We start from the raw sequence: 22,670 nt of genomic DNA, 5'->3' as shown, positions 1-22,670 counted from the left end.
GTGACGTAGCGTACGTTCGCCGGGGAGAAGTTTGAAAATAAACGTGAAACTTTTTTTCCCTTCTTAAATTTGTCAGACCGAGATTACTTTTTTATTACTTTCAAGCAAGTTTTTTTTAGAATACCAGTAAAGAAAGCGCTAAGGCGTTAGACGAGGGACACGGAGCTGAGAAAGCCTATTCTCGCGTAAGTAATACACAAAAACCTGATGTTGCGTTGCTAGCTAAATCTGTTACATGAGGCAACTGACTGTCAACATGCTCTTGGGGAGCTCGGAGGCTCATTTAGGAGCTTATCTCTCCGTAACATGAACAGGAGATATTTATGCGGAGGACTCGGTGGGTGGAAATTATTGCTGTTAAATGAGTTTGGTACCAGCCAGCTAAGCCCAGTAACTGAAGCAGCAACAAATAAACCAGCTATTCTGTAGGAGATAGGCCCACCTGTTGGTGCGAGTTTAAAACATTCAGTGTTTGTTTTCATCTATCACGACCTCTGACAGCTGTTGTCGAGATGAGGCCGCGACTATTCTCACGGCAGCTAAGGGTAAGTCTTAAGAGGGAATCATGAGCAAAAGCAACGGGAAGATTCATTAGAAGCGCTAAAATTTGTATTTCAGGTTCATGAATGAAGTTTACTATGTTCACTGGGACCAGAAGTGACTGAAATTACTCAAAATTAGACAATACGCAAGAACTAAGCATCTATCTTTATGTAACTTAAGACTATGTGTACTTTGTTTTTTTTTTTTTTACATAAATAAATTATTCCAAACCAAATCTAGAGCTCATTGCATTTCTGATGTCATTCAGCATGCAGATATGTTTGCAAAATATGTAGAAATATGACTGAACACTTGGTACTGTTCTGTATTTTAAATATAAAATCTGCTATTAAAAACATTTAAAGTTTAGGCATGTAAATTTCAGGACGCAGATGTGCTATCCAGGCTCAAAGTAAATAACTTTTTTTTATATTTGATTGATTAAATAATTACATAGTCCAACAATTACTTTAATTTTTAATAACTGTTTAAATTTTTAATACAATTTATCCAAATTAAAATTAGTACCAATGATATATTAAAAACATTCACATCTGTTTCAGTATTTTTTTATTATTTCTCAGTCTTTTTAGTACTTGTTGGCTTTAATTTAGGTTTTCAGTCTTACCCGTCAAGGGGTAATTAAACAAAATAAGGTGACTGGCCTGTATTGTAGTTTCTTTGCATGTTAACCAGTTAGATGCTATGTGATATGTATGATGCATTGCCGCACGTGTAATATGAAATTTGTAAACCAATACCCAATTTTGAGATGATAATGATTTTAACATAATGAACTCAAGTTTTAATTTAGTTTTACCTCTTTTAGTTATGTATGTAAATAAAATAGCTAAAGTATTGCTTTTTATTAGTGTGCTACATTGCAGTCTAATTTAAAAAAATTAGACATACGGAAATGTTTTGACAAATTATTTAGTTATTTATTGTGGCTTCTTTAGACCTTTATACTATATCTGACTTTGTACATTTTCATTTTATTTGAATGTATTTCATGCTTTACTTTAGCATTTATCTTGTTTATTCAAAGAAGAAAAACTGTTAAACTTAAGTTGTAAATAAATTCCCCCCAAATATTGTTTACCAAAATTGGAAAAGAGTGAAAAAAAGTCAATTTTCAGTTTCTCTGGTTTATCTTTTGATGCTCTTAACACAGTCCACCCTTTATTTTGGATTCATATAACTGAAGGCCAATAAATAAAAACTCTCACACCCAAGTAGATAGGATAGCACTAATCTAGAATAAGCTACTTTTTTCTGTTTGAGAAAATTTTTTTTTTTACATATTTTATATTTTATCAAAAGCTGTAGTTATTAGGCTTTTATTATCCAATGCAAATTTCTGTTGTTGTTTGAAACTGGCCTGTACTATTTTCCCCCCTAAGGATTACAATACATACATGTCCAAAACTATTATTTGCATCATTTATTCGTCTCATGGCTTTATGTTGAGTCAATATGGTGTCATTCCATCCTCTCCCCCGTTTTCTCCAGGCTGCAATGTCCTCCCAAGATGAAGATCCATCACCTGCCCTGTCTGCTGTGCTGTCTTCTGCATGGTCAGCCGCTTTATCGGCTGCCGTGGCTGTCGCCATGGCTGTTGACGCCAAAGCAGATCTCGCCAGACTGTTGGACGAGTGGGAAGAGACACGGCAGGGTACCACAGAGCAACTGGTGTCCATCTTAACAAGGTCAGATCCTTTTCTTTTTGTGCAGACGTCATCATTTGCAGTTACTTCTTTTTGGAGAAGTCGTAACTGCATGTAAACTATTTTTTTTCTACTTTTACTCTTTTATTTTATTGTAGAATATCTGAGCTGATTGAACAGGAGACAGAAGAATATTACAAATCAGACCCTGATCCCTTTGACGATCGTCATCCAGGTGTGTGCACATTTTCAAACTTTGTGTGTTCTACGGTCAGTTTTTGTTTAAACGTCATTGAACCTCAAAAACATAGTTAGATGTATGTGTCTTTTAAGTGAGTTTAGTCTAAAACACTTTCGATCAGTTGTTGACTCCCTCTTGTGTGTGATCTTTTAGGACGAGCTGACCCAAACTGTATGCTGGGGCAACTGCTGAGGATGCTGTTTTTAAATGATGACTTCACTAATTCGGTAACCTTTACAATTTCCATGTCTTATTCATTATGTGTGTGTATTTCTTACTAATGCAATATGTCTATGAAGTGTGCATGTCCAACAAATTAGGGTGTACATATAATATGTTATAATTTAAAATCCAACTAATATCAATTATGTTAATCTAAAAATTCAAATACAGGCTTCTCCATTTGAGAGGTGTTAGTTAAAGAAATTGGAATTGTTTTTTCCATAAGATTTTCCGGTATCTTACAGCTTTTGGACACGTATATCATGAGCAGTCGAGACATCAGTCTCAACACAGCAGCATGTCGCCTCCTTCAGAACATTGTTCCAGGCCTGGACACAGCTGTTGTCTTTGAAGAAAAGGTACTTTTTACATTTATTCCTATTAGATCATACAGAGTGAAAGAGAAAGTTGGTAAGATGTTTATCCATGGAGCAAAAGAGGACATTATAAACATCCCTTCTGTTTATTGAACTTGTGTAAATATTCTTAAGTCTGACATTACATTTAAGAAGACCTGTTTGGTACAAAATGCCCACATACCAGTGCTTTCCTATAAGCCGCGTGCTGTTGAAATTCTAATTATTTCTGAATTTTAATTCTGCTCTAATAGGTGTACATTCATATTTTTTCCACAGGTTTTTGTTGTCTTAAACTGGGAGACTGACCACTTGTCATTTCAGCCTCTGCGCTTACTATCTGAACCAGCATGTACCTTACTTCAGGTTGTGAAAGGGAGCCACGTGTATTTGTAATATTAGACTTTACTTTAAAATATTTATTTAAGATGTAACAGCAATAAGGCAAAAATATTGTATGTAGGTTGTTTTTATATATTTAAATAAAAGACAGTCAACATTCCTCACACAGAGGACATGTTTATGGTGAAATGCATCTTGGGTAGATAAGGTACACCAGGTGTGACGGCGCTAGCTCTGTACACAGAACAGTATTTTTTTTTGTTGACAAATGACAAGAGGAAATGAAAATGAGGAGGACCAAATGTTTAGGTGTCAATCAAAGAGTAATCCTTATTTTTAGCAGGCAAAAAGAAAGAAACATGTCTTTGATGCATTTAAACAAAACAGTCAGCTGTCAGTTTTGTTCCGTGTGGATTACAGGAAGGTCTGGTTGGGAAGTTGTTCACGTGGGCCCGTGAAGCTGAGCGGCCATTATGCATCTATGCCACAGGCCTGCTGGCCAAAGCCATGAGCAACCAGGAAGTGGCCACAAGCCATAAAGAAGAAAATGCTGAGCTGGTGGGTGTCTCACCTCTTTTGTAGAAAAATATGGTTTATTTTTCATTAGCAGTTTAGTTTAACCCAACTTCATAAAAAAGCCTATTTAATTTGCAATTACGCTGCTCTCCATATCCAGGTATCCATGATGATCAAACGTCTACACGAGTTGCAGTCTGCAGAGCACACAAGTTGCTCCAGTCCCACCCACACTGTCCGGAATCTACCTCAAGACTCTCAGGATGAAGCTCCCCATACATCGAATGTCACAAAACATCAGCAAATCCAGACAGAATTTTCTGAGGAAGAGACAGAAGAAAAAAATGTTGCAGAGAGCAGCAGGTCGATTTCAAAGGGCAAATCTTTGGCCCAGAGAATCAGTGAAGGTAGCAGCAGCTCAGCTCGCCTTCTTCCAAGTTTTGTGTACCAAGCTAGCCCACAACTGACTTCGAAGGAGAAGGACGACACTCAGGGAGGAGAGGAAGGAGGAGGAGGGACAAAACAGGTTGAGAATGGGAGGAAGACAAAACAGAAACTCCAGTTTACTACGTCCCCCAGCGGGACTGAAGACGAGGCTGAGGGGACTGCTACCAGCGAGAAGCCAAGCGGCAGTTCATCCTGGTCTGAGATGAGCTCCATTCTGATTGGCTCAGAGTACCGATTGTTGCCGCTGAGCCCAACCATGGAGCAGAGACTCATCCTGCAGTATCTGACACCACTTGGAGATTACCAGGAGGTAAGAGTTGATGCTCAAACGAGAGATTAGGCGTAGAAAATATGAAGAACACAGAATAGTTTTTTAGAATCTGTTGCACATAATGGTACTCTAACAAACAGCAGAACTGGTATAACGATTAATAACTTCGCTATTTTGGCTTCTTAAGTTAGCAGAATCTTATGGGTCAAGCTAATGGAAATTAAACACAATCGTAAGTATTTTGATATTGAAAAGAATTGTTGATCACTGTGTATCAACTCAAAGCTACAGTATGTAAAAAAGTTTATGCAATAAATTTTAAAGTTGTTGAAGCATTCCTTTAAAGATTATTATAAAACAATTTGGCATCTTTTGGTAATATTTGGCTTTTTAGACAGTTAAGTTTGTGGAACTAGTCTGCAATTTTAATAATTTTTTTGATTTCTGCAGCTGCTTGCAATCTTTATGAAACTGGACACACGTTCACTGATGATGAACTACATCGACCTCAGGAAGACCAAAAATGTTCAGCTTACATTTGATGCCCTGTTGGTGAGATCATTTTCAAAAACACAGTGATGCAGTTTTTCTTCATAAATTCAACAGGCTTTGATGTATTTTTGTCATTCCGTGTTTGTTAATTTTATTTTTTTATCTACAGTGTTAACGTCTTTGTTTATGTTTTAGAAGTTTATTTTAAAACAGGCCAAGAAAAGTACTGCTTAGTTTAAAGAAAATGCCAAAGTTCACCCCAAATGAAAGTTGTTTTGCTAATGTAATTTAATTAAAAAAGAAAAAATATTTAAGGACCTGGAATTTAAAAATAAGGTATCATTTAGCCATCAGCTCCCTCCCCACTAAAGAGGGCGTCTGTCTGTCTGATGAAGATAATTTCTACTTCTGTGGGTGGGGCTCGCTCTGTGGAGTTGCTCAGTACTGAGGAACACCTGGAGATTCACATTAGTGGCCTTCAAAGCTTGAAAGCTTGACTCATCAAGATTTAACCACAGATGAAAAAAATATTGATTTCTTTTTCAATGTGTTTTGTTTGTTGCTTTTTACATTTTCTGGAATAGACCAACAATCTACAGACATTTTAGAATAAATCTCTGTAAATATTTCTACTGATATTTTTAAAAATGTAGTGACCAACAATCTACTGTTTTATGGTAAATTACTGGTAAAATTTGTAAAACAGATTTTTTTGCATGACAAGCTTTGTTTATATAACATGAATAAATAAAGCATAAGTATGGGATTCAGTTTGTCTGAACAACTTGAATTCTTTTAAAAACATTTTTATCATTGCTGTTGCTTGTTGGTTTAAAAAGAGATACAGGGTTGAGTAATATCTGGAAATAAAGAATAAAAAATTCAAAAATTACACCACAGGAAACACATTGGAGACCTGTAAATGTGTAAGGTAGTGAATCCATAAATAAATGTTGTTTTTTTTCCCTTCTCTCTTCAGTATCTCGCCTCACTTCTCCTTCATAAGAAGTTTGCGTCTGAGTTCATTGCTCATGGAGGAGTGCAGAAACTCCTTGAGATCCCGAGACCATCCATGGCAGCGACAGCCGTTTCTCTCTGCCTCTACTACCTGGCATACAATCAGGATGCAATGGAGAGGGTACAGTGAACATAAACACCACATATGTTGACATGCAAGTCTGAAGAAGATCTTTAAGTATTAGTTTTCAGTAAAATCTAGGCAGTTTAAAAGAAATTAAATTTAATGTGATTATTTTTTTAAGATGTTGGGATAATTTCTTTTTCTTGGTTGATCGTCCCCTTCTTACCGCCTTGTTCATCGTTTCCCCTGTAGGTGTGCATGTTCCCAGGGAATGTGCTGACAGACCTGGTGTCCTATGCTCTGTGGTTGTTGGAGTCCTCGCACGCTTCAGGCATCTGCCACGCCACCATGTTTTTCTCCATTTCTTTTTCATTCAGGGTGGTGTTGCAGCTCTTTGACCAGCTGGATGGTCTACGCAGGCTGGTCAATCTGGTTAGTATTAAATGATACATATTGTTTCTCTGATGGTGCAGTTGTTTCTTTTTAACTTTGCAAAGATGAAATTGTTTACAAGTAGCTACATAAAAGTAATTAAAGCAGTGTTGTGGTGGTGAATATTTGCTTGCCACAATGATGACTTTTTTTTTGTCAGACAAAGACTACAATCATATCGGTCACTAATAAGTACTAGATTATAAAATATTACCTTTGCAGAATAGTATGATGTTTTGAGATTAATATTTACCCTAAACATCCCAAAAACAACTACATTTTTAAGCTGTATAGTTAAATAATTACTAGAAAGTATATCCCTTAGACTATTTATTTTTTGTTTTCAGACTTTATTTTGTATTTAATAAAGTAGATTTTTTTGTCAGTTAGTGTAAGTGACCTTTTCTGAATTAATACACTATCTTTAACTAAAATTCCTCTGGAATTTTAGAATTGTGTTGTTTTTTTTCTTCAGAAAATAAATTTAAAATTCTTCCTGACACTCTGAAACTGAAACCTCCTTTTCCTTTAGTAACTTTCTTTCTTCCTGTAGATCAGCACTTTGGAGATCCTCAACACAGACAACGATGCTCCACTGATGAATGAAGACCAGGTGTTCTCCAATAGACAGACGGCTAAGCACACCTGCATGGCGCTGCGCAGGTATGGTGATATTAAATGCACATTCAGATAAAATACAAAAAACTTATTGAGAATAAGTGAAATTGGATATATCTGTTTCAGAGGAAAACCTTGTTTTCTGCTGTGTCTATTCATTCAGCCTGCATCAATGTATTGTAACTACATTGAATATTGTTGTCATCAATCTGGTTGTGAAGGTACTTTGAGGCTCACCTGGCAGTGAAGACAGAACAGATGAAACAGTCTTTGCATACTTCAGAAAGCGGCATCATCATTCCTCAGCAGCCTCCTTACAAGGTACAGTTTCTTCAGTGTAAACAAACCAGTTTGTCATTAAATCCAAAATGAAAGACAGTCGTTTTCCGTCTGTTTACGTATTAATGAGTTCTCTGGTCTTTAATATAATGGCAGGCTACATTATATTAACACATCTGTTGTTTGCAACATATGGGTGATTAGATCCCTCAGGCAGATATTTGTACCATGTTTGAATTAGGATATTTCAACATGAATATGCCTATTTTTCTGTTTCTGTCATGATAACTTATTTTATTTGATTCCATTTTCTATGCTGTGGCTTGAACTTTTTCAAATCTTTAGTACAGCATTGTGATTTTATGTTTACCTTCATAATTCACTGTTTCCAGGCATATGCATATACCAGAGAACAAATAATTGAGATGATGGAGTTTCTCATCGAGTGTGGACCTCCTGAGGGCCCCTGGGAGCCAGTTCAAGTCTTCTACAAGTTGTCCTGTATTCCTTTAATGCTGCAGCTCATATCTGCTGCCTGTGACTGGAAGACATACTATGGCAGGTAATCTGACTCGCCGGTAGGAATAAAATGAGCTGAGACGAGTTTTAAGAAAAAGAGGTATAGCAGCAAAAGATAAAATGGCAGCTAAGGAACTAACTCTCTTCTTCTTTTCTTTCCTTTCCTTCATCTGGATGTGTTTCTCTCTCTAGGAGTGACATTGTTCGCTTTGCTTTGGACATCCTAGCTATCCTGACAGTTGTTCCTAAAGTCCAGTTAGTACTGGCTGATACCGTGGAAGTTATCGATGAAAACAGGTCCCCTGTTCCCACTGTAGGTCTGTGAAACATCTCTGTGTTAGCACCAATTTTTAGATGAGAGAAGTTCAGGGATTTCCATCTCAGGATTTTTGTGTGCTTCTTTGTGTATTGTGTTTTTTCGTGTAGGCATGAGCATCATTCTGGGTGTTGCTGAAGGTGAAGTGTTTCCCAATGATGCTGAGATTCAGAAGTCTGCTTTGCAAGTAAGCTTGGCTCACTGAATTTTTCTGTTTGTTCACTGCTTAAGCTAAAAATAATTAACATAAAAGTAAGGGCATGCTGAATCTTTTTTATTCTTGAGAACTTGACATGCAACTTTCAGAGACAGCCCCACTTTGTGTGAAAATGATAGCTTTGATTTCATTATTATTATTATTATTATTATTATTATTATTATTATTATTATTATTATTATTATTATTATCTAATCTTTTATTTCAAATTTTTTATTCTTACAGATATAAAACATATCTAACTTCACATTGTCTTGCCCAGGTTAAACTTCAAAATCATGTCAGTATGTTTTAGTTGTTTGTTTTCTCCCACTCTCATCATGTCCTTCATGTTTACCTTAGGTCATAATAAACTGTGTGTGCGCTCCGGACCAAAGCCTCAGTGCTTTTGCTGTCGCCCCCCTCAGACAGCCTTTGCACCCTCAGCAGCCTCCTCCCACCCACAACAGGGTGCTGGCCCACATGTGGCAAGTAGTGCAGAATAATAACGGCATAAAGGTAGGCAGTCTCAAACATGTGCATCGAAATGCCTGTGTTTGTTTTGATGAAACTTTATGCCCTGCATATTTTATCAAATAGAATTCCTCATTGTTCCAGAGATCATGCTTTACCTCTCTTCTGGCTGCAGGTGCTCCTGTCTCTGCTGTCGGTGAAGGTTCCCATCACAGATGCAGACCTGATCCGAGCTCTGGCCTGTAAGGCTCTGGTTGGACTCTCTCGTTGCTCCGCCATCAGGCAGATCATCAGCAAGTTGCCACTGTTCGTCAGTGGTCACATTCAGCAGGTGACAAAAAGACCTTCAAGCAAAACTCCTATCAAAAAAATTCTGTGGTTTAAAAACGTAAAAGATTTTATATTTAACGCAAAAAACTTAAACAATTCTCAGCAGATTACACAATTCTTTTTTTTTGTTTGCTATCACTACAAGTGTATTCCATGTTGCAAACTTCTGCAGGTTTTTCTCACATGACTAAAAATAAATTGCTTAAGACTTTCCTCATTTTGTTTTGTGGAAATTTAAAAGAAAATTGTAACTTCTATTAGAGTTTTCAGGCAAAGTCATTCATGGTTTTGTTTTCTCCTTCCCAGCTCATGAAGGAGCCGGTGCTGCAGGACAAACGGAGTGAACATGTCAGCTTCTGTCGCTACGCCGCCAAACTGACGGAGCGAGTGTCTGGCAAGCCCCTCATCATGGGCGCGGAGGTCTCGCTGTCTCGCTTACAGAAAGCCAACGTTGTCGCTCAGACTCGCATCACGTTTTCTGAGAAGGAATTGCTCATTTTGATTAGGAACCACCTTGTTGCTAAAGGACTACACAACACAGCAAATACCCTAGTTAAAGAGGCAAACCTACCTGCAGCATCTCTCTTTCCAAACTCCGCCTCCTCAGGTGTCACCCCTACATCCTCCAATTCCAAATCTAGGACTTGTCGGTTTGCTGGTGGTGTCGCAGCTCGTGTTGCTGCCAATATTGGACCCTCTCCCTTGTCCTCAGGTAATTCAGCCCCTTCTACTCCCTCCACATCTCGTTCTTCTGCCATTCCTCACTTGTCAGGCTCATTGGTGTCTACCTCAGCGGCTCCTAATACTCCTCCTCATCCTGGGCAAAGCTCGCATCTTGTTGGACGAATTTTGTTCTCTCGGGAACGACCAGCGGCCAGCTGCGGCTCAGGAAAAAAGCTGCGTGCTCTTAGACAAAAGTCTGACCATGGTGCTTTCATACAGGTCAGTCGTACCTTTTGTTTCAATTACTAAAAACTCCTGCAATGTGCTAATAATAATTACATGACTGAAATGCCAGATTTTACATTTGATCAATTGTGCTAATTTTTGAATAATATGGTAGACATCTCACAATTGAGTTATTTTTGCTCTTAAATAATAGGGATGACAGTCATTTTTCAAAAATTCTTTATTTTTCTTTTCTCTCTTATGCATGAACCTTTGCTTATTGAAATTAATGCAATGTTATAAATCTGTTAAATAATAAAATACTGGCCATTAGGTCACAATGTGCGGAAAAATTCTGACAACTTTACAGGTAGCCATTAAGCCAGTCATCTTTGCAATTTTGCTGTTGCCTGGAAGCAAATCAGTTTATTGACATTAACTTTTGTTTCATTATTGTTTTGATCTTTGTCTAGATTACTGATTTCTTTAGAAATCAGTAATGTAGAACATTGATTTCATATACCTTTTTTTTCTTTGAATCAGACCCCAGCTATGAAAAAGCAGCTGGAGCGCCACTTGCCTTCTCCGCCGACCCTTGACAGCATCATCACAGAGTACCTGAGAGAACAACACGCCCGCTGTTCGAATCCCGTCACCACCTGTCCACCTTTTTCCCTTTTCAACCCTCACCGCTGCCCAGAGTCCAAACAAAGGCGACAGGCATCACCCAATTTCACCGCCCGTCTGGGCAGCAGGATGCTATGTCCGAAGTACCGGGGTGTGGACAGAGGAAGTCTGGATAGACAGCTAATATTCAGCAGGTAAGAAACAGCAGCTATGTCTTTTTAAAAGTTCTAAACCAAGCTTGATCTTTTCTCTTTGACTCTGTTTCCTCTTGTTTTCCTCCTCAGGTTTCGCCCCGTGTCAGTTTTCCGTGAAAACAATGGAGGCGATAGCAGTTTCACCTGTTGTGCCTTTTCGGCCCGCGAGCGCTTCCTGATGCTGGGAACGTGCTCCGGTCACCTCAAGCTTTACAACATCTTCTCCGGAGAGGAGGCGGCCGACTACACCTGCCACGGATCGGCCATCTCTCACATCGAGCCTTCCCGGGTAGGAAAACAAATTTTAAATTTCAAGTTTGATTATTTGGGTCCAAAACTACTGAGAAAGTTTGGCATTTAGAGAAAAAGCAGCTTAGGTTTAAGAAAATGGTTTGATTTCAAACCATTTGCTTATAATGAAGCATTAATAATAATAAGCAACGTGAGTTGTTTAACTTATTCAGACTAGCTTTTAGATTACCTCTATTTATTTATAAGCACTTTTTGATTGAAATTGATCCTTTTTTCCCCATTTCACAGGATGGTAACTTTGTTCTTACCTCTGCTTCGTGGAGCGTCCCTCTGTCAGCTCTCTGGAGTATGGACAGTGTTTTTACGATGAAGTAAAAATGATTACACGTTGCAACTTTCACTTTAATCAAGGGTAATAATACATTACATCATGCATTGTTAAATATCACATATGTCATCTGTCCCCAGGAACTCCTTTGGAGAAGATCATTACGTTGAGTTCAGCAAACTCTGTCAGGACAGAGTAATTGGCACTAAGGACCAGGTTGCACATGTACGTATCACATTGATTCTCTGTTGGTGCTCATTATATCATTAAGAATATTTTATAATTATTTTTTTGATATCAGATAATGTATATAAAAAAATATTTATACCTTTAGAGTTTTGGATGACTTTTAAATGTCATAATTTGTAAGGTAGTTTACTGAGGTTAAACTACATGAAATCCAGAGAGCAGAAACTAATATGCAAATTTTTATCTTTAGTTACTGACTTAAATGGAAAGGTTTCATGATGTCATGTCGTTATCATTTATTTGTGACTGGGTGAACAATATCATATTGTGTGTGTGGTTTTTTTTTTTACCTATCTTATCTTTTGGTTTGTTTTCTTTCTTTCTTTCTTTCTTTCTTTGTTTCTTTCTTTCTTTCTTCCTTTGTTTCTTTCTTTCTTTCCTTCTTTCTTTCTTTCTCCTACTGTAGATCCTTCTTGTGTCTTGAATTAAGACTGACTGATTTAATGGTTGACTTATTTATATTCAGACTGTTGTTTCTGGCTCCCATACTCCAGATCTATGACATACAGACAGGTCAGGAGGTCCTGACCCTGAACGACCCCGCATTGGCCAACAATTACAAGAGGAACTGTGCCACCTTCAACCCCACTGACGACCTGGTGTTAAACGATGGGGTGCTGTGGGATGTGCGAGCATCACGGGCCATCCACAAGTTCGACAAGTTCAACATGAACCTCAGTGGGGTTTTCCATCCAAACGGCTTGGAGGTCATCATAAACACTGAGATTGTATCCTTTCTAAATGTAATTACCATTGGAGGTTAGCCCCTTGGAAACTGGAAGGAAAAATGAAAAAGAAATTATGTTTGCTGTCCTCCTTGGTACAACTATAAGGTTGATATTAGTTTCAAGTATCAGCGCAGTCCTTAGCAATGAGTCCTAAGCAAAGAAAGCTGAAACGTTATTTACAGAGTGAATACAAAGCAGATTTGGGCTTTTTTGTCACTAATGTACAAAAGTCAGGTGTTCTTATTCTTCCCTGTTAGTCAATATAAATTTCCTCCGCTGTTGTCTTTGTGCCATTTCTGCGTGATGTTTAGATCACTCACACAGAACTGGATGCTGATAACTTCCTTTCACCTTGAAAACAAAAGGGTGTGTGTTATGTGTGTTTTTATGTTAATGTCCAGCAAGATCTTTGGTGACGTTGAGGAAAAATAGTTTTTACCTTATCAGCAGGTGTGAGCTTTAATCCTTAATATTTTTCTTGCAGCTTTGCATACATTTTTCTTTCCCATTGCTTTCTAAACTTTTTGCAAACTGATGACCCTTAAAAACATTTTATTTCCTGTGAGATCAATATTTTATAGTTGTTAGGTTTCCTGTCGTTGTCGACCTTGACTGTAGGTTTCAGTGGGACCTGAGGACTTTCCACCTGCTGCACACTGCTCCTGCTCTGGATCAGTGCCGGGTGGTCTTTAACAACAATGGCACCATCATGTATGGAGGTATGGGTCTGACTCTCTTAATTTGGCTGTACATAACACTTCATATTATCACTGATCTCCCTTCTCTTGAACAGCGATGCTGCAAGCTGATGATGACCATGATGTCATGGATCAGCAGGTGACAAGTCCCTTCGGCTCATCTTTCAGAACATTTGATGCCACGGACTACAAGCCTATTGGTTGGTTGACTTTACCTTATTCTCTAATGTCTTAAATTGTTTTTACCTCCTGTTTTTACAGTTTCAAAAAACCTTGTGCAACAATTATTTGATTGTTGCAAATAATTGTTGCAAATAATCTTGACCTCAACAATAAAAGTTAAGGCTTTACAAATTCTAAAATAAAAAACAGCCCCTTGTTATTTATTCAACTTGGTTTGTGATATCTTTGTGATACCTCGGTGTGTTAGTGGTTGCTGAAAGTAACTGACCTCCTGCTTCAGATTGTGATTGTAAAGTTTGGTTTTGATTTAATTTTTAACAGCCACACTAGATGTGAAGAGGAACATCTTTGATCTGTGCACTGATACCAAAGACTACTACCTGGCTGTCATAGAGGTACTCAATTAGATTTTTTATTTATTTATTTTTTTAAATCTCATGTCATTGGTGTTTATTTAGGTGTTTTATGTTCAGGTTGCTCTGTTTTATTTTATTTTTTTATATATAAAAGGTAACAGTAAAGCAGATCTGTACAGATAATTTTAACTGATAGCAAATCAAACTGATAATGACAATACTCTGCTTTTTCACTATTATCATAAGAGATTGTTGGGATTTTTTACTACTGGTGCTCTTTGTATAATTAAGTTTTTCACGTTTTCTCTGTAGAACCAGGATGCGGTGACCATAGATACTGTATGTCGCCTTTATGAAGTTGGACGACAGAAGTTAGCAGAAGAAGGAGATGATGATGATCAAGTAAGATTCATAAAATTTGAAAGAAAGTTTTTATTTTCTTCTGTAGTCTTTCTTGATATTTTTGTCTTGATTAATTTGTTTATTATGCATTTTTTATATTTACTTTTACAGTTCTTGTCAGAATTTTTGGTTTGAGTGATCAGCATAGATGGATAATACAGATAAGACACATGTCTAATGTGTCTTAAATTGAGATTTGAATAGTTTCTTTCCTGCATTTCTGTTTTCCAGGATGAAGATCAGAATAATGACTCCTCAGACACAGATGATGATGACGATGATGACGATGATGATGACATGGATATAGAGCCCCTCATTGAAGAACTTGCAAATGAAGAAGAACAGGAGGACCAGGAGCAAGCTGACTTGCCTGTAGATGATGCGGTATCTGATCACTTCATATATTTACATCTGAATCATTACATGTCAAAAGTGGACAGAAATATAAGAAGTTGTTTAAAAAAAAACCCATAGTTATAACTTCATTAACATGTACGCATGTTTTCATACCATTATTACCACTTCTAATTTATTTGATGGTTTTCTCAAGATTGTAGCGATATGGATAAATTCAATTCCATCTAGCAGAATTACATTGATGGAATATAGAAAATATTTCTAAATTTTGCTTTTTGTTTTTCTTCAGATTGAGGCTCTTCTTGGCAGTAGTAGTGGTGATGATGGTGATGATGATACTGATCATGACTCTGAAACTTTAGACCATGGAGGATCATGTAAGTAATGATGCCCATCTGTTGTTAAATTTACCTGAATACAATAGTTTTATTATAAATAGCACTTGTTCTAAAAATGTGCACATACTATTTTCTATGTACATTTGAAAAAGATTGCGAAGAACTTTAGACTTTGTGAAATGTATAAGACAAATTAAATTAATTACAATTTAATAAACCCATCTGCTTTATAAAAAAATAGTTATAAATACCAGTTCTGGTATATATATATATATATATATATATATATATATATATATATATATATATATATATATATATATATATATATATATATATATATATTTTAATTAGTATGTTGTTTAATTTACAGTGTGTGTAATTAAAATGTATGTGATAAGAGATCTTTAATTCAGGCATCTAATTATGCACTTTTTAAAAATTGTATTCCATTCAACTTGTCTGTATAGCACAGACTCTCCACAAGTATACACATAAGTACATAGTCAGTTTCATAGCCCCATTTTAAATTGTATTTTTGCATTTTTACTGAGCCTAACTAAACATCTTGTAATTGTGTGAAATTAAATAAATTTTTGTTTTACTGTTTTAACCGTCATCTTTGTTTTTATCAGTTGAAAATTGAAGTTGATAAAGTTATCTCGCATATTGTAGCAAAAATGTAGCGCCTCGATTTTAGGAGACAACACAATAAAAGAAAAGCCTTTCATTGTGTTATGTACCTTTTATTCCGACTCCATCGGTAGAGTTTTGTATAATTTACATGTCCAGCTTTTGAGTTTCTTATGTTTCCTTCTTTTATCAGATAAATTAGTTAACATTTTAAAAGGTCCATTTCGAGTATTGTTATCACATAATACAATGGGATAACCGTTGCATAGGAAATGATTGGTGATGCATGAAAATAATCCATATCTATTGTTCTAAACTTTTTTTCAGTTATAATTTTAAATCAGTTATGCTTACATATGTTGCCCGTTTTGTGTTGTCATGTTTCAGGGTTTGGAGAAGAATCAGATGATGACGACCCTGACATGTTTGGATCCTTGCCTGACTTATGGTTTTAATGATGTAAGAGTAGACGCTCCGCCCTGTGAATCCCTCTTAGAGAAAATGCCAGAAAAAAGGGTAGCAAAAATGTAAAGTTTTCATAAAAGGATCTTGACTGGCCATTCATTTTCCATTTCTTGTTCCTATTGGAGTGATTCTAAAAGATTTGGAAATATATATAGCTTTTTTGTCTCTTTCCATTGGCTAAAGATAGCACCTCTAATTTCTACCAGTATATGCAGCGAAACCACAAATACACCCAGTTATGAGAGCTTGGTGAGAAAGTAGAAAATTGGGAAATAAATTACAAAAGAAAAAAATTCTTGAGAAATTTATATTTTTCACCTTTTTGATTTAAGCATTGTTTTATTGAATAGTAGCTGAAGAGCATTTTTTAAAATTAAAAATAACCTGCAGAAATTTCTTGATTTGCCAGGAAACAAAAAATATTGATCCTGATGTCATCAGCTGATATAATAATAATCTTTTGTGCTTAAAAGCTTATTTTCTCAAAGATTTGCCTCACTTGGGTGTTTGTTGATGTTTTAATCAGAACATCAACAAAAATAATTTGAAGCGCTTTCATGTCCTCTGTCTATGTAAGAAATGTGTTCATGTGAGCAAAAATCTGAAATTTTAATATGTACTAATGAAGCTAGAGGTAGGATCTTAAGAATATGAAACCTAATGCTTGTCTTGCAACAGAATGCATTCAGAAAAAAACATTTGATAGAGAAAAGTAAATTGAGTCTCTCTAGATAATTTTGATGATAAAGATCCAGAGTTGATCCTTATGGTGATCTAATAGTTAAAAATATGTAATTACTGTTAACTTTTCCTTGATGGGGAACTTGTTAAGAAACCAAATATTACCTCTACCACATTTCCGTTGTTTTTAGTTATTCTAACAATTGGAAAAGTTTCAGTAAGCTACATGACCCAATTTCTCCACCAGATGGCAGTACATCCCACGCTTGAGTTGACAAAAATATTCTCTAACCCAGTACATTTCACGGTTTATTGTTTTTTAAATACTGTTTAATTTTTAAGTTAGTGTTTTATTGTTTTGTAGGTTTCCAAGGCTAGGCTTAGGAAATATTTTTTGAATTGATTATTTATTTTGGTGTATCTTTGTTGAATTTTACATTTGAGCAAAAATGATGCTGTTTTTTTGTTGTTGCTTTTTTTGCTCATACCCCTCAGGTAACTGGAAGCAATAAGCATATGAGTGTAAAACCGATCAAGCTGGTTAGATAACTACAAGTCTGCAAATGTTTTTTATATATTTTATTTGAACAGAAATTATTTTGAGGTCACATATGTGATTGTTTTGTCTCCAGCAGAATGTCTGTGTTGTTATTTATGAGCCAAAATTATTTTTGATATTATCAGAAGATAATGTTGCTGGCAAAAGAAAATGACTTTACATTCTTTTACACATTCAACCTGTAAAGGCAAAAATGGTCAAATAATTCAAATGCTTCCTTACTTAAAGGAATACACTTTAAAACAGTGTTAAACCATTTGCGTTGAGACTGGTTGACTTCACTTGGAGTTGTGTTTGTATAGTTTTATATGACAGTCTGTTTTCCACATTAAACAATCATTTTACTTTTGTACCCATACTTTAAATTGACCTTTTGTGGGGGGATAAAAAGTACAAAATCTGTCATGATTACGGGTCTGTAAGAGTGCCAGTTGTTTACACATATTTAAGACAGCATAGGCCGATAATGTGATTTAAAATATGCAAATCCTTGAAGCCTTTTGTACCGTTTTCAAACTGTTGTGTTCAAGTTGTGAAACTGCATAAAACAATTAGCAATAACATGGGCGTATTCTGGATTATTTGCTTTTTATCAATATTTTTATGGTCTTTATTAATTGGAACAAATTGTTTCGGATTCACAGCTGCAGTTAGCGAATGGCAACTCTGGTCTTCTCTCTCTCTCCCCCCCCCCCCCATATATATATTTAAGTCTGGTTTCTGACTGAATGAATGTACAGTATAGTGATGCCTCAGAGCATTTTCATCACTGGTGACTTGAATTGATGGTTTAAAATTTGGTTTGAAAACTTTTATCCAAATTAGGACCTGTATAATTGTTTCTGCTTGATAAAATTCTGTAAATTAGTTGGATATATTTGTGTATTTACATCTATTGTTTGGTTCTTTGTAAACTAAAAACTATTCTATGCAACGTATTGTTATACTGGCATGGTCTAAATTTATGATCATTGTGGTTTATTTATATTTTGCCCATAATAAATCCAATCTTTGTAATACACATTTGCAATCACTTTCCTATATGTAGGATCACCTGATGAATGATGGGGAAACATTTTTCTGGACAATGTGTTGGAATCTTTGCTTTGTGATTAGTCACTTATTTGAATTTTTACTAGAGTTAAGTAAGCAGCATACGACTATATGTTTTTTATTAACACAATTTTAGAGATATCGAAAGAAAATTTTGATATATTTCATTATCAGTTCACCAGTGTGTAGAACTATGCTGATGTGACGAGGGAGGTGATGTGGATCAAAGTTTGTGTTAAAAGTAAAGTAAAAAAAGAAAAGGGGGTGTGTTGTGGTGACGCAGGGGGTCAGCAGGCCCCACATTTGGAGGCCTTAGTGCTCGACGCGGACGTCATGGGTTCGACTCCCAGTCCCGGTGACCTTTGCCGCATGTCTTCCCCCCTCTCCTCACCCTCTTTTCTGACTGCCTACTGGCACAAAAAATACAAGCCACTCTTCGGAGAAAAAAATAAAAATAAATAGAAACCGCAAATTAAGTGCATTTTTTCAGCGCTGACATTGAAGCAATCTCAAAGTCTATTCCCCTGAGAGCAAGGATCTGCAACCCTTGGTTGAAAATGATAGAAGAACCAACTCTTGTTTTTAAATACAGATGCAATAATGGTTCTAATCAAGAATCTGCTTGTTTGAATGCCTGTGAATACATGCTAAATATGGCCTTTTAAAGAGATTTTTTTTTTTTTTTTTTTTTTAAATAAACACATTTCTGGAACGTTCTCCTTAAAATGTCTACACATCAGCCAGAAAGATATCATTGTCTAATGTCTTGGAAGTTTCTCTCACTGAAAGGTTAAACGGTAGTGTTTTAAAACAATGCTGTATTTTGTTTTATCCTTGATTGTGTAATGTCAAAAACACACATTTCCAATTTCACCTTTTCTGGTGGAGTGAACCACCTGATAAGGTCACAACTTCTGGGAACTGACTCAGAGCAGAACTCTAGTGATGATCAAGATGATCAAGAAAGTACATCATCATCACTAGAGTTCTACTAACCAGTCCTTCACACTTTTCTTAAAATGTAGTTGTGAAAAAAAGTTTTTTATTTTATTTTGTTTTTCTGGGCTATTTTCATTTAATCAACCAATCATACCCAGTTCCCTTAAGAATCTCTGTTTTAGTCGTTTTAGTTTCATGTTCCAATTTTTAGCGTTATTCTTTATGTATTCACTTAAGATTAGTGTGATTGCAAATTATTTATTAATTCTTTTAGTGACTAGTGTAAAAGTGTTTCTCAGCATAAGCATCAAAAAATAAATGTATGTAGCCTTTATAAACTGGTAATCACACTAGTCAAATTGGCTGAATATAGAAGATAGACTTGTTGTTGTCCACTGATTGGGATATGATAACTTTTTGTTCTTCTTTCTTTTTAAATCATCACTGATTTGGAGATATCACCACGTCAAATGTTCATTTTGGAGTTCCCCTTCTGTGTTTACAGAAGCAAGACACTTTATGAAAACCTGAAAGGAGAATAACAGGTGAGAGTGAGTGTTTATTCTGACAGACAATCCTTATTTATGGTAAGTCTTGCATAATGTTTGCATATGTGAATATTTCTGTTTAACTAATGCACATTCAGTGGGGGTTTGATGGATAACGAAAGTCAGTAGTCTTCCTCATCATTGCAGAGGTCATAACATTTCTTTGTTATACATGCTTTTTATTATTGATCTTATGTAACATTTTCTGAAAACTGAAATTTTGGGTTATCTGCAAGCCAAAATCACCAATATTAAGAGGTAAACTCAGAATAAACCTGTTGTTATTAAATGTTATTCTGAGTGATTATTTGAGGATCTGTAGAAGTGATCGGGTTTGTTCAGTGTCCACTAGCTTTACAATAATTCCCTTTGCAGAGATGTCGGTGTGCTGCTCAGGAACATCCACACGGTGGCGGAATTACAAAGCTATTCGTGGAGACTTTCAATGGGCCTCAATAGCAATATGAACACACATATTTGTCAATATGCACTGAAAATAATTCACTTGAAACAAGAGGAACTATGTCGTGTCACTTTTTAAAGTAATTACACAGTAAGTCTTTATAGTCATTGCTTCTGACGCTCGTGCGTCATACACTTGAATATTACGTATATTTTAATATGTTTTCAACTCACGTAGCGCGCCCTACTATGTGCCCACAGCTCACATTTAGGTCGTGAGCTTTCCGAGCCGTCTCCCGGATAGATAAGCAATTTTCACCTGCGGCTCGTGTCACGTCACTACAAGAAAACCTTTAATGATCGGTTGCTGCAGCAGACAAACAGTCGATCGCTCAAAGAGTAAACTCTCCCTCTCTGGACCGTGTAACGCACTTTAACACGGACTCCTTCTCTTTCACTAGCCGCTTAAATAGACGGAGCCTTAGCCCAGACGGGAATGCAGTTCTTTTTTTTTCGTCCCTCTCCGTCTGCACCGGGACAAGTTAAGTAGTTGCAACTCGTTAACGCATGCGTGTACTTAAAAACATGGAATGCATGGGAGCTCAGATGCTGCGCTGAATGAGAAGAGGAGTTCTATGAGCCTTGACCAAAACCATCAACAAAAACATTTTTCCCTGGTAAATTTTGCGCTATTTCTAGTTTCAGTCAGAATCTGTATGTGTTTTCTTTTCTTTAGGCACCCCCACCTGTCTTACCAGCGTTCAGACCGGTGTATAAGTAGTAGCCCACAGATTCCTTTTGCAGTGACGCCTGTTTATCAGATCTATTTGCCTCGTAGCTGTACTTCAGCAGAGATGGACAAGCACAATGCGCCAAACCTGACGGGATAAAACATCCCTGCTGGTCACTGTTAAAACAACTGAGACACCTTCAACTTCAAGGACCTAAAGAATTAATTTTTTCTTTGCCTCCAATCTTTCTGAGGTAAACTTTTCTAATCCGCGGCTCTCCTCCTGGTTCCCTTCCCCACTCCGGGTGAAATCACAGCGGGATTTCTATGAAGCGACGCCTCGGGTGACTAGACTTTGTTGGAGATTTTGCTCTTTTTCCAGAGGGACATCATGTGGACTCCCACTGAAGACGAGAAAATCGGTGTTGGTGAGTAAAAAACAAACAAAAACACAGTTTTCTATCAATGTGACTCTATTTTGTAAGCATCTGTTACACAGAGAGGACTGGCATGCTGAGCAGTCAAGTGTTTCCAATCCTGACTCTTAAATAATGTTGGCTATAGATCTTGCATAACCCCTGTCCTAACTGGAATCTTGAAGCATTTCCTCTTTAGCATAAAAAAAAAATGTTTAAAAGTGGAATAGTTTTTATACTTTGCTCTGTCTGTGTCAGCATATTCAAAATGCAGTAGCTTCGACTCCGGTACTTTTGATTTTAAGGTCTGCTACAAGAGGTGATGCAAGAATCTTACAGTGGACTATCTGTCTTAAAGAGCTGCAGCAGGTGACAGACCAATTTGTAGACCCCAGAAAGCCTGATATAGGCTTTAATATCCAGTAAAACTTGATGGAAAAGAAAGAGTGATAGGACCAGTGGTCTGTCCAGTGATCTGTGACCACGGTGAATCAGCAGGGATCTATCCAAGTTTATTGTGCTGTTGTGGAATCACAGTTAATTGTTTCAGAAGACTTTATTAGGGACCATTAACCACTTATCAACAGTTCAGTTATTTTCCCTGCCTTGTCTATTATCATTCATTGTCTATTATGTACTTACTCACACAAAGTAATGTACATAATCCTTGAAAGCAGTCACTGCCATACACTTATGTAATTTTCTTGAATGCCTTCATTATTCTGCGGTCATCACTCAACACATTAATTGCACCTAAAGTAGTTTTGTTATTTGAGCTTGTTTAGTTAAACAACAACAACAACAAAAACCCATTTTGGTCTGTTCTTAATTTGTCCTACATTTTAAATAAGCCAGGAATTTCTTTGGATGATAAAAGCTTATAATGATTTGTCAATGGTGTTTTCATTTAAAATTTGCTAAATGTCTTTTGGACATTTCCTTCATATTCACACTGTTCTTTTTATCAGGAACTCCTTGATAAAATTAGTTTGGATTGTTTGTTTTTCCTTTGGAACGGACTTAATTCTTTATGATTAATCAAGTTTTTGGAAACGTTCTTCAAAAGTTATTTCCCAGACTTATATGAAAGCATTACAAATGGATGTGCTACACGTCCTTGATGTAAATCTCCAATTCCACAACACCCCCAAGGTGAGAACTGGATGAACTTAAGAAGGTGTTATAACCTCAAACTAGTGTTTGAGGTAATTTGAGCTCTATGACATAGTGCAGTTTTCCACTGGAAGTTGCCATCAGAAGCGGGGGTTATAAATGGCTGGTCATAGTCAGCAAAGCCCCCCA

At 36.5% G+C, this 22,670-nt stretch overlaps 2 protein-coding genes across 11 annotated transcripts in view; both read left to right on the top strand.

Annotated features, from left to right (window-relative positions):
- Positions 1–37: 37 nt before the first annotated feature.
- Positions 38–17,841, top strand: LOC122834145 (DDB1- and CUL4-associated factor 1-like). 3 transcript variants are annotated; one of them, XM_044122301.1, is made up of 31 exons: positions 304–545; positions 2,056–2,252; positions 2,369–2,445; positions 2,605–2,678; positions 2,919–3,032; positions 3,792–3,929; positions 4,048–4,644; positions 5,056–5,157; positions 6,077–6,235; positions 6,431–6,610; positions 7,164–7,273; positions 7,450–7,549; positions 7,900–8,069; positions 8,219–8,343; positions 8,453–8,529; positions 8,902–9,057; positions 9,188–9,343; positions 9,649–10,054; positions 10,136–10,284; positions 10,774–11,051; positions 11,142–11,340; positions 11,592–11,674; positions 11,772–11,856; positions 12,375–12,608; positions 13,234–13,327; positions 13,402–13,506; positions 13,811–13,884; positions 14,158–14,247; positions 14,479–14,631; positions 14,894–14,981; positions 15,963–17,841. In XM_044122301.1, exons 1-31 carry the CDS (start codon positions 513–515, stop codon positions 16,028–16,030), a joined length of 4,671 nt encoding a protein of 1,556 aa, XP_043978236.1. In that variant the 5' UTR covers positions 304–512; the 3' UTR covers positions 16,031–17,841. The 3 variants fall into 3 exon arrangements, with proteins under 3 accessions (XP_043978235.1, XP_043978234.1, XP_043978236.1); XM_044122300.1 differs by lacking the exon at positions 304–545 and adding an exon at positions 38–185 and having other exon boundaries at positions 9,649–10,284; XM_044122299.1 differs by having other exon boundaries at positions 303–545; positions 9,649–10,284.
- A 2,665-nt stretch (positions 17,842–20,506) lies between these two features.
- Positions 20,507–22,670, top strand: part of LOC122833817 (dedicator of cytokinesis protein 3-like) — a 154,511-nt gene continuing 152,347 nt past the window's right edge. For 5 of the 8 annotated variants that reach the window (XM_044121729.1, XM_044121727.1, XM_044121724.1 and 2 more), the window contains exon 1: positions 20,508–21,380. In XM_044121729.1, the coding sequence (XP_043977664.1) occupies positions 21,344–21,380 (37 nt within the window). In that variant the 5' untranslated portion in view covers positions 20,508–21,343. Of the gene's footprint in view, positions 21,381–22,670 lie in introns of all 8 variants that reach the window. The other 3 variants (XM_044121730.1, XM_044121728.1, XM_044121723.1) reach the window with 2 other exon arrangements.

Source organism: Gambusia affinis, linkage group LG07 (assembly GCF_019740435.1).
Source record: "Gambusia affinis linkage group LG07, SWU_Gaff_1.0, whole genome shotgun sequence".
Taxonomy (NCBI): Eukaryota; Metazoa; Chordata; class Actinopteri; order Cyprinodontiformes; family Poeciliidae; genus Gambusia; species Gambusia affinis.
The sequence above is the reverse complement of the archived record's forward strand: the minus strand, read 5'-3'. Positions and strand labels throughout refer to the sequence as shown.